Source organism: Euleptes europaea, chromosome 11 (assembly GCF_029931775.1).
Source record: "Euleptes europaea isolate rEulEur1 chromosome 11, rEulEur1.hap1, whole genome shotgun sequence".
In the NCBI taxonomy this organism is placed as follows: domain Eukaryota; kingdom Metazoa; phylum Chordata; class Lepidosauria; order Squamata; family Sphaerodactylidae; genus Euleptes; species Euleptes europaea.
This window is the reverse complement of record NC_079322.1, coordinates 20,836,884-20,849,090: the sequence shown is the minus strand read 5'-3', so window position 1 is coordinate 20,849,090 and position 12,207 is coordinate 20,836,884. Positions and strand designations below refer to the sequence as shown.

The window sequence follows — 12,207 nt, the reverse complement described above, 5'->3', positions numbered from 1 at the left end:
TTTTTAAGGAAAGAGGCGTTCAGAAGTGGTTAGCTATTGCCTGTCTCTGAGCAGCAACCCTAGACTTGGTGCTCCCCCACTCAAATACTAACCAGCGCCAACCCTGCTTAGCTTCTGAGATATGACGAGATCAGGATAGCCTGGGCCATCTAGGTCAGGGTACTATTTGGTATCTGTTGGTTGTGTTTTTTTAATTATTTCGGACACTTCCCTCTTTTTAGCTATTACAGTTCACATGGGCTAGGCTATTTTACATGAAAGGCTTAGATTGTGGACTTCCTTTTTAAAGGATTAAGAAAATTAAATCCATTCAAGAAGAACGCTGGGAAGGATGCACATTTTTTAAAAAATAAACATTATTCTTGCTCCTACATTTCTCAAGCCATCAAAGAAAGTGTGACTGTAAAACATCTTTCTTACAAGGCAATGAATCTTACTGTCACATGTGTGCGCGGTGCGCGCACACACACACAAAAGAAATTGAGTCTCCTCTTGCTAATCTCTCACCTGTCCAGTGGCAAAAATCTGCTGATGCCATGCCTCCTCCAAGAGGTCAGCAAAATGAAGATTTACTTAACGTATTTACGGTTATCAATAGCAATAAAAGGTTACAACTAATGTGCTGACAGTGAGCGTAAGCATTTTAACAGCAGCATGATAGAAACAAAGCCTGCACAAGCGAGAAGGCATTTCAGATCGTATGAGGTAATATTTTGACACTAAGATGAATAACTGCCGCAATACGGGAAAAGAACGGAGACACGCCATTAGTACTGCTTACACCTTGAGCAAGTTTTTGGATGATACCTCATGGAACAAGGTTCCTGTGGAACCCATTTTTGAAGGTGGATTCCACACTTCCTCAGCCATAATGAATCCAGTGTGCTAGCCCATGACCTGGGAGATCCTAGTGCAAAAACCCCACTCTGTCATGAACCTCACAGGGTTGCCTTGGGCCATTCACCTTTGCTCAGCCTAACCTACCTCACAGGGTTGCTGAGGATAAAATGGGGGTAGGGAACTATATATACCACCCTGAGCCCCATGGTGGAAAGGTAGGGCAAAAAAAAACACACACGAGAAGAGCTCTGCTGGATCAGACCGGTGGTCCATCTAGTCCAGCACCTTGATTCTCGCAGTGGCCAACTAGCTGCCTTTTAGGGCCAACAAACAAGAGGCCAGGGCCTTCCCCTGACATTGTCTTCTAGCACTGGCATCCCATGTAGTACTGCCTCTGAAGGTTAGTTTCCTTGTACAAGCTTCGTTTCCTTGTACAAGAGCCAGCATGGTGTAGTGGTTAAGAGCGGTGGTTTGAAGCGGTGGTCTCTGATCTGGAGAACCGGGTTCAATTTCCCACTCCTCCACATGAGTGGCAGAGGCTAATCTGGTGAACTGGATTGGTTTCACCACCCCTACACATGAAGCCAGCAGGGTGACCTTGGGCTAGTCACACTCTCTCAGCCCCACTTACCTCACAGGGTGTCTGTTGTGGGGAGGGGAAGGGAAGGTGATTGTAAGCCGGTTTGAGTCTCCCTTAAGTGGTAGAGTAAGTCGGCATATAAAAACCAACTCTTCTTCAAGGCTCCAAAGATGGCGACCAGCACGCTGCTGTGTTATGTTCTCTTGCCAGAGGTTTAGCCTTTATTTTATCTCATTTTAGTTTAATTTTAATTGTTGTTGCTGTTGTTTATCTCTAGCAGTCCCAGGTAATTAATTGCATTGCAAGTAACTTTCCTGTACTCCAGCTGGACTTTTCTTTGTTGCTTATCAAGCTTTTTACTCTTCAAACAGATACTAATCTACTGCCTCTGAATGTGTATGCTGCCTTTAGCCTCCATGGCTAGTAGCCACTGATGGACCTCTGCTTCATGAATCTGCCGAATGCCTTCTCATAAGCCATCCACTCTCATGGCCACCAGCAGTAAATTCCACAGCTGAATTCCTCAATGAGCGCAGCATTTCCTTTGGTCCATACTGAATCTATTGCCCATCAACTTCAGGGAGTGCCCCCAAATTCTAATATATGAGAGCCAGGGTGGTGTAGTGGTTAAGAGGGGGGGCTAGTGTCTGGGAGACTGGGGTCTGAATCCCCACTTGTGCCATGGAAGCTCCCAGGGGGAGCCTGAGCCAGTCACACTCCCAGCCTAACTTCCCTCACAGGGTTGTTGGGAGGATAAAATGGAGGAGCAGAATCTAAAGCCACTTTGAGTCCCCATGGGGGAGAAGGGTGGGGAATAAATAGGGTTGCCGGGTCCCTCTTCGCCACCAGCAGGAGGGTTTTGGGGCGGAGCCTGAGGAGGGCGGGGTTTGGGGAGGGGAGGGACTTCAATGCCACAGAGTCCAATGGCCAAAGCGGCCATTTTCTCCAGGTGAACTGATCTTTAGTGGCTGTAGATCAGTTGTAATAGCAGGAGATCTCCAGTTAGTACCTGGAGGTTGCCAACCCTCGGAATAAGTGAATTAAATAATTGCTACACCAGGGCTGTGTTCAGAGACAGTACTGGCTCCCCGCAAACCCTGGTTTGCAAATAGGGAGTCAATTTCATAAACTCACATTCTCCATCTCTCCAGAGCAATTTCCTTCCCCCAGCCTTGTTATCCATGGCTTTGTATTACAGGGACACCAACGCAAACCATGGCCAACCAAACACAGCCCCAAGGTCCCTACCAACTGTGATTTGCAAACACCTTCCAATTCCTGGTCACAATCACGACAGGCTGTTCTTGTTTCAGTGCAGCCGCAATGTGAAATCACGGCTAATGCCACCAAAAGACACGGGAAGGAAGTCAGTATTCATGAGCCTTGATTTGCAAACCGAATTTTCCAGGGAGCTAGCACTATGCCTGCACCAAATACAAAACACTATATTAACCGCGTCCCTGGGCAACAGTATTAGTACTCTCTGGCGTTTGAATACAGATAACAAAATGAAGAAACAGGATTTCTGTGAAGCAGCAGAAAAAATACATCCAGAGGTTTTTTTTTTCCAAATGGCCCAGCCGTTTGCTTTGTTTGTCTTCCAGTACAATATTCCTCTCCCAGTCAAAGGGAAATTTCTTTTCCTCCCATGGCTACGCCTTTGATCCTCATGCGAACCGTGACAGACAGCAAGCAGCAGTCAACTGTGACACCTGTCACTCTGCCTCAATATTACCGCCAGTTCCCCACACGTCCCCAAAATCCTACCTTAAACCTTTCCTGTTGGGATTTTGAAAAACTAACCTTAAAAAAAAAAAAAAGAGTTTCAGAGCTTTTCAAACTATTGTTTTTTTGTTTTCCCCAGCTACCAAAAAAAGAAGAACTAAAACAGGACTCAATTCTCAAGAGAAGGAAAAGAAATCTCTAGGGAACAGTTCCTGTGGACTTAAACTTTGCCACGACATTTTTTTTCCCCTAAAGGGAGAATACATGACTGAACTGTTAACTGAACTGTTTTCTGCAAAATCTTTAAGTCAATTAAGAGTGCAGAACCGCATTTTTGAAAAGCAGGTTTTTAAAAAAAAACCTAAATCATTTTAAGAACTGGGTGCTGTTCTTAAGAAAGAACCTTGTACACAGGTTAACCTTTACATAAAAAAAGGCAAGGCCATAAGGGAAGAGTCATAAAAAAGAAGGAAAGGCAGACCACAGATTTGAGTCTTTCAAAAACTGCTTACATATTCGCAAGGAAGGAGAGTAAGGGGCTTCAGAGAAAAAGTCCCCCAGAGGGGAAGGGCAAAGGCAAGTAACAGAAGTACGGTAGTCACAGGAAGGACAGCCAAGAGAAAAGAGAGACGGAGGAGACAAAGCGTAAAGAGAATTAAACACAACGGATTAAACGAATTAAACACAAAGCCAGTGACTGGGACATAACAAAGGAGAAACATCAGCACAACAAGATGGGTGGGAAGGAATCAAATGGGGAGCAGATACAGGTGTTTGAATTTTGGGCCAGTTGTCTTGAGAGACCGGGCCTTGTGCCTTTACAAGATTTAGCTCAAGGGTGTCGAACTCATTTGTTACGAGGGAGGATATGAAATATCACTTGGTCCGGATGGGTCATGCCTTGCCAGCCTAGCTCAGGACTGGAGGGGGGGGTGGCTGCCTCACTGGCTTGATAAGAGCTCTCGAGGGGGTGGATTCGGCCCCCGGTCTGTATGTTTGACACCCCTGATTTAGCGGATAGCTTCAGTCACTGGCAGTGTCATCCTAAGCAGAATCATACCCTTTTCAATCTGCTGAACTCAGTGGGCTTAGAAAGGTGTAACACTGCTAACAACAGCACCTAAAGACCAAAGAAGAAAAGCTGGTTTTTATACGCTGATTTTCTCTACCACCTAAGGGACACTCAAACCGGCTTACAGTCACCTTCCCTCCCCCTCCCCACAACACACCCTGTGAGGTAGGTGGGGCTGAGAGAGTGTGACTAGCCCAAGGTCACCCAGCTGGCTTTGTGTGTAGGGGTGGGGACACAAATCCAGTTTGCCAGATTCGCCTCCACCGCTCCTGTGGAGGAGTGGGGAATCAAATCCAGTTCTCCAGGTCAGAGTCCACCACTCCAAACCACCGCTCTTAACCACTGTACCACACTGGCTCTGAAGGACGGCCTGTACAACATTTAAATTTCCAAGCAAATCTGCAGATTAATAGTCAAATGAGATTATCCATGACAGCATAGTATTTAGAGGCTGCTGCTTGTTTATTTATTTAGAAAAAAGAAACATGAAAGAAAGTCCCACCCCAAAACAATACTTGGCATGAGACACTATCAAGGTTCCCAAGTTCTCCCAATAGGAGAATCTGCCACCAGTCTGGGCAGTGTGACTCTCCTTCCTGCAATTTATCCCCACAAGAATATTGTAAGTTAGGTGGAGACAAAGCAATTGGCCAAGGTCACTGGCTCAAGCTTTATGGCAGAGTGGGGATTTGAACCGGTTTCTAGATCCTAGTCCTATACTGTAACCACGATTCCACGCTGGTTCTGTTATGAATTGGTGAAAAGTTGCTTCTCTCTCTAAAGAAAGAACCGAAGGCAAACATCTTTAAAAGTCATCACACAGCACAATAGATCTTAGGGAGATGCCGTGGCTCAGTTGTAGAATATCTGCTTTGCATGCAGAAGGTCCCAGGTTCAATCTCCAGTTAAAAGGATCAGGTATTAGGTGATGTGAAAGACCTTGGTGTGACACCCTGGAGGCCAGCTACCAGTCAGACCAATTCTCTGATTCAATATAAGAAAAAGATTTGGTTTTTATACCCCAGTTTAAAACAGAGGCCAGTTTAAAACAAGTTCCAATCAAAAAGAGTAACCAATCTACTGGGAGCAGATGACCACCACTGTGGATAGACAGGCTGGGTAGGATTAAGATAAAATCAGGTCTAACCAAGGAAAGTGTAAAGCAAGATAACCTGACCCAATCAGAGCAGTAGAAAGATATAGCTGAACTAATTATAATTCCATATGGGGAATCCTATTAGTCTGTAGCAGCAATATAAAACAGGAGTCTGGAGGCACCATCAAAGCGAACAAAATTTAACCCCACCAAAGTGTGAGGCAGAGCTCACTTCCTTTGGAACCTGACACAGAGAGCTACAACCATTTATAGCCTGACTTTGTCCATGTTTACATAAACATTGGTCCCATTGATTTCAGCTGCTTTTCCCCAAATGGTCACGTACCGAAAGATGACAGGGCTTTTCTCCTGGATATCTCTGAATTTATTTAATTTTATTTACTTTCTTTATACTCCACCGTTCAACCTAATGTGGGAACCCGAAGTGGTTCACACTGTTCCCTCCCCTCCATTTTATCCTCACAACAACCCTGTGAGGTAGGCTAGGCTAGTTCAAAACTCTGACCAATTGGGACAAGATTTATACATTACACAAAGCCTAAAATCTGCGATCCTAGGGGAATTAGCATATTCTAATTATGCATGCCTATTTCAGTTTTATTGTTTAAAAGGTGGGATTGTAGAATTTGGGGTGAGCAGGTCTTGGATGTCGAGGATGAAGGCTCTTACGTGTATGCAAGGGGGCAGACTCTAAGAACTACAGGAAGAAATGCCAACTGTAGGATAAAAAGCTCTGGTGACCCAGAAAATCACCCCAACGTATTCTGGTCTGAACCCTAGGAAATTAAAAAGTATATTATATTGGTGACAGTTGACTTTCTTTTATTTTTGTGAGCCATCCTTGTGTGCTCTTATTGGAGTAGAAATACAGTAACATAAATGAACCTAACAGTGCAATCCTAGAATCATAGAGTTGGAAGGGGTCATACAGGCCATCTCGTCCAACCCCCTGCTCAATGCAGGATCAGCCTAGAGCACCCCTGACAAGTGCTTGTCCAGACTCTGCTTAAAGACTGCCAGTGAGGGGGGAGCTCACCACCTCCCTAGGTAGCTGATTCCGCTGTCGAACAACTCTTACTGTAAAAAAATTTTTTTCCTAATATCCAGCCGGTACCTTTCTGCCCACAATTTAAACCCGTCATTCGGAGTCCTATCCTCTGCTGCCAAAGGAACAGCTCCCTGCTCTCCACTAAGTGACAGCCCTTCAAATACTCAAAAGAGAGCAATCATGTCCCCCCTCAACCTCCTTTCTTCCCTCTTCTTCTTCTCTGCAGAGTTTTTCCAGTCTAAGCACATTAACTTTATCGACAGGAGTAACTCTGCAGAGGACTGCACTGTGAATATGCGCAAGACTGCATTCTTACTTAGAAGGCACCTACTTATTTTAACGCAGCTTCTTTCCATTGTGGTCCAGATCTCAGTTTAACAGTCCAGTCCCAACCACAGTTAACCAAATGTAAATCACACCGATTTAAGTGAATCTTTTTACAATATTTAAAAAAAAATGGAGGGTACTTTTATAATGGTTGCAGGATTGTAGTCTATCCCACTGTTTACTCTATGTTTTATCTTGCTCTAATTGCAATGGTAACCTTGCTCTTACTGCATTATTTTGTACATTTGTGATTCAATTGTTGCACTATTTATGATGGATCATGTCTGATACTTGTTTTTGCACTGTTTATAATGTTTGTGATCCAGCCCTATTGCGTTGTTTGTTGGCTGTCTTGTGCTATTTGACTGCCTTGTCTTATTCTGTGACTCTGCCTGAAGACTCAGAGAGAAAGGCCAGCTATAAATGAAGTACATAAATTGTCATCAATGGTACCCTTTGCTCCTACTGGCTTCCAGGAATGATCAAAGTCTCTTAATTTCAATAATATTCCTCACACGAAATTAGATTGTGAGGAGACAGATGACCCGCCACTCAGTAGGCTGACACTCAGGGGAGATCTTTTTCATCCTTCTCAAAGGTCCCAAAAGCCACCCTGATAAGCTGATGGCATATTTAGAACCTCCCCCACCCCAATAAAAAAAAAACAGTCTGCAGAAGAGAACGAGCTACTTTGTTAGAAGCGAAAAATGTGTCATTGGCATTTATTAATAATTTCATTTTAAAACAATTCATTGCCCAAGCCAGCAAAAGTACTTGAATCTGAGCAGAAATTTTAAAAATAAGATGGTAAGGCAGGGCTGAATCTTGCCATCATCAAGGCCTCTGTTTGGAACATCTCACATTGATCCCACACGTTGGCTATAGATACTTAGTAGGGGGGAAAGATTCTGAATGGACATGAAAAGGCACACTCAAGCAACACCCTAACCCACAATCATTAGCAAGCATGCCCCATTGGAGGAGGAAGAGGAAGAAGAGTTGGTTTATATATGCCAACTTTCTCTACCACTTAAGAGAGACTCAAACTGGCTTACAATCTCCTTCCCTCCCCACAACAGACACCCTGTGAGGCAGGTGGGGCTGAGAGAGTGTGACTAGCCCAAGGTCACCCAGCTGGCTTCATGTGGAGGAGTGGGGAAGCAAATCCAGTTTGCCAGATGAGCGTCCACCGCACATGTGGAGGAGTGGGGGAATCAAACCCCGTCCTCCAGATCAGAGCCCACTGCTCCAAGCCACCGCTCTTAACCACTACACCACGCAGGCTGAAGGATTTACATACTTAGAATCACACCGTCCATCCGTAACAGCAACAATACTATTTTATTTGATGTGCTCCAGGGCTAAGCCCTGCCGCAGCTGACAGAAGCTTTAGGGTTAAATCCCCCAATTAAGCCCACTGAAAATTTACACACCAATCAACAAACCGACTAGGTCAAAGTATCTGGGCTTTAATTACCACGTCAATTTCAATGGAACTAACTGGTTTTGATGAAGGATTTAGGCTGTTGGTAACAATGAAATCCATAGGAGAAAAAGGCTTAGGGGGAGAGCGAACCTGGAACAGTCTTGGGACAGCTGATTTCGAGTGTGGACCAGGCTTCATTACAGCCCCACCTTTGCAGTGAGATGCCTTATTGCTTCCTAGCACACAGCTCCAATGGATGCCCCCTATAGCTTTCCTTTGACCAACGCCTGCAACCATCAAGCAACGAACAGCCCCTTCCCCTCGTCCCTCTCGCAATCCTTTCCTGCTCGCTCCCACAGATCCTCTTTCTCATCACTTGACTCTCCCTGTTCTCCAAAGAGCCACAGTTCGGGGCTCTTTCCCCTTTTCCACCGTTTGCTTCCCCCACCCCCACCCCACTAAAAATGTCCCTGGTCCTGCTTTCTCTAGCCTCCTCCTTTAGGTTGCCCCCCCCTTAAAACACGCATATGCCCTCGCCCACCTCCCTCTGGCAACCCTTTCGGGTGCGACGCCCGCGATCCTTAAAAGCGCGCAGTTTGCAACAAGGCTCCGTTGCACAACTGCAGGCTTTACCTTCTCTGCTTCCGCCATAGCGCCGCTGATTGATCATATGAGCACGCCCGGAAGTAAAGGGCTTCTGGGTAATGTAGTTTCCGTCCCCAGTTTCGCGCGAAGCCCTCTGTTGCCCTGTTGACGCGAGAAGGTTGAAAGGAGCTTTGGAGGGGAGGGAATTCAGGGCGAAGTGGAAAGGTGGGAAGTCCTTGCGGAGTCAGCGGGACCCCTTCTCGGGATTGCGATCAGTCCCGTTAGTCCTATCTTTGGTATATAGGATATATAGTCCTATCTTTTATATATCTATATCTATATATACACACACTATATATAGTGTGTGTATATATGTATATATACATATATAGTACATATAGTGTGTGTGCATACACACACACACACTATATATATATATATATATACATATATATATATACACACACACACACACACACACGTGTGTGTATAGTGTGTGTATATATATATGTATATATATATATATAGTACATATAGTGTGTGTGTATATAGTATATATATATAGTGTGTGTATAGATGTATGTGTATATATATAGTGTGTATATATAGTGTGTGTGTAGCTATATATAGTATATATATAGTCCTATCTGATATATAGGATATAGAGTCCTATCTTATATGTGTGTGTGTGTGTGTGTGTATATAGTACATATATTGTGTGTGTATATATATATGTATGTATATATGTGTGTGTGTGTGTGTGTATATATATATATATATATATATATTATATATATATATATTATATATATATATATATATAGTGTGTGTGTGTATATATAGTGTGTATATATAGATATAGATTGTGTGTGTGTATGTATAGATATAGATATAGTGTGTATATATATATAGTCCTATCTTTGATATATAGCCTTAGGCAGTAACTAGGTACTAACATGTACAAAACGATAGGACATTTTGGAGGACTTTCATTCATAGGGTTGCCATGAGTCGGAAGCAACATGACGGCACTTAACACACACACGTTAGTCTTAATAGGGATGTGGCAAATCTGTCATATTTTTAGCCTTCCAAAGAGCTCAGTGTGGCTGACGTAGCCGCCCCGCCCCCCCACCGTTTTACTTCTAATAAAAATCCAGCCCTAGGTATGCATATTCATTCATAAGTAAGTCCTATTTAATGAGTGCATACGATTGCAGCCTTAGGCAGTAACTAGGTACTAACATGTACAAAACGACCCAACAAGTCTTTTTCTTTTTTAAATATATGTATTTATTTATTTATTTATTTTTCTTCAGTTGATATATCCATAAAAAACAATATAGTAATAATAATAAAGAAAATAACAAATATTATTCTAATTTGACTATCAAATGACTTCCCCCCCTCTCCCTCTTCCGTCTTAAATTAAATTGTATAATCTTTTGCTAACAGGACTAATCCCAATATTATTTTAATTTATCAATTCTTATCATATCCAACATTATTAAATCAATACCTAATATAAAAGTTAACACAAACTATGAATAAGGGATTAGATCAATGAGTATCTTTTAAATGGTCCCGTTAAAAAGTAATTTTCACAATAAATTCTCCAAGCCTCCATTTCCCCCAAAATTATTCATTATCATTCTGATTTATCAAAGCTGTAAGTTTCGCCAGGTCTTTTTCTGATTCTTAGGACTTTTGAGGTTTGCCAACCTCCAGGTGGCACCTGGGGATCTCCCACTATTACAGTTCATCTCCATAAGAGTCCATCCTCCAAAGCAGCCATTTCCTGACCCAGACCTGGCAACCCTGCATCACCTGGAGGTTGGCAACCCTACCCTCTATACAGAAAGCGAAAGCAGAGTAGAAATTAGGAAAAATGATGGCAGAGAAAGTAGAACAGAACTTGTATTGCTCGATAGTATGCCAATAAAGGTACTGAAATTGAAATCAAATTGAAAACAGAACTTGTAAAAGGGACAGAAGAATAAAACCTAATGTTAAGAATCCTGTTGTCTCTGCCAGCGTGGTGTAGTGGTTAAGAGCAGTGGTGTGGAGCGGTGGAGTCTGATCTGGAGAACAGGGTTGGTTTCCCCACTCCTCCACATGAGTGGCGGACCCTAATCTGGTGAACTTGATTTGTTTCCCCACTCCTACACACGTAGCCAGCTGGGTGACCTTGGGTAAGTTACAGCTCTCTTAGAGCTCTCTCAGCCCCACCTACCTCACAGGGTGTCTGTTGTGGGGAGGGGAAGATGATTGTAAGCCGGTTTGAGTCTCCCTTAAGTGGTAGAGAAAGTCAGCAAATAAAAATCAACTCTTCTTCTTCTTTGCCTGTTTTAAACTACTAAATTACAACAGGAGCAGTTCAAGGTATTTTGTCACACCAACCAATTCCCGCCCCCTTCCCCAGCCAGGGCCAAACCAATCCCCCTATGTCCTGCTGATGGCTGGGAGGGTTGCCAGCTCTAGCTTGGGAAACTCCTGGAAATTTGGTGCTATGGTTGCCAACCTCCAGGTGGTGGTTGGAGATCGCCTGCTATTACAAGAGATCTCCAGGTGACAGAGATGAGTACACCTGGAGAAAAAGGCCACTTTGAAGAAGAAGAAGAAGAACTGTGACTGGGGTCACTATTTAAATTGTATTCTGGTATTGACTTAGCTTCCCATTGGAGGAATAGCAAAGGGTAAAAATGGCTAAATAAATAGCCTAAAAATAACAAAAACAATATGAAATTGTTGCTTATAATTTTATGTTACGCATTACTCCCCACCTAGGGTGGTCAACCTCAAGGTGGGGCCTGGAGAACTCCCAGAATTACCACTGATCTCCAGACCACAGAGATCAGTTCCCCTGGAGAAAAATGGCTGTTTTGGAGGATGGCATTATACCAACTGAGGTTGCTCCCCTCCACAAACCCTGCCTTCCCCCAAACTTCCAAGAATTTCCCAATCCGGAGTTGGCAACCCTATGCCAACCCGAGCAGATGTTAAAATGTCTTATAAATGGGGTTGCCAGCCCCTGGTTGGGAAATACCTGGAGAGTTGGGGGGTGGAATCTCAGGAGGGTGGGGTTTGGGGAGGGGACAGACTTCAATGGGTATAATGCCATAGAGTCCACCTTCCAAAGCAGCCATTTTTTTCCAGGTGAGTTCATCTGTGTTGCCTGGAGATCATTTGAAATCCCAGGAGATTGCCAGCTGCCACCTGGAGGTTGGCAACCCAACTTATAAAATATGTCCTCACAGTACAAATCACTAGCAAGGAATAACAACTCTTAAAACACAGTAATCCTGTCAGGTAAACGGTAGTATAGTGATCTCAGTAGGAATTATCAAAGTTTAATTGTACATAAACATAGTTGAAAGATTTGGTTTACTGTCACTTTGTTCTCTGTTTAAGGATTCAGAATATGGTGTTTTTCCTCCACTTGCATGCCATTTAGATGTTTTATTAGTATCTGTTCCTTTTCTGCTTC

General features: G+C 43.5%; 1 protein-coding gene across 1 annotated transcript in view; it reads right to left on the bottom strand.

The window, feature by feature from the left end:
* The window catches only part of VPS41 (VPS41 subunit of HOPS complex), a 180,497-nt gene extending 171,685 nt beyond the window's left edge, over positions 1-8,812 (bottom strand). Inside the window, exon 1 of the mRNA XM_056857621.1 lies at positions 8,769-8,812. Coding sequence (XP_056713599.1) covers positions 8,769-8,786 — 18 coding nt within the window. The 5' untranslated portion in view covers positions 8,787-8,812. The remainder of the gene's footprint in view (positions 1-8,768) is intronic.
* Between the last annotated feature and the right edge of the window lie 3,395 nt (positions 8,813-12,207).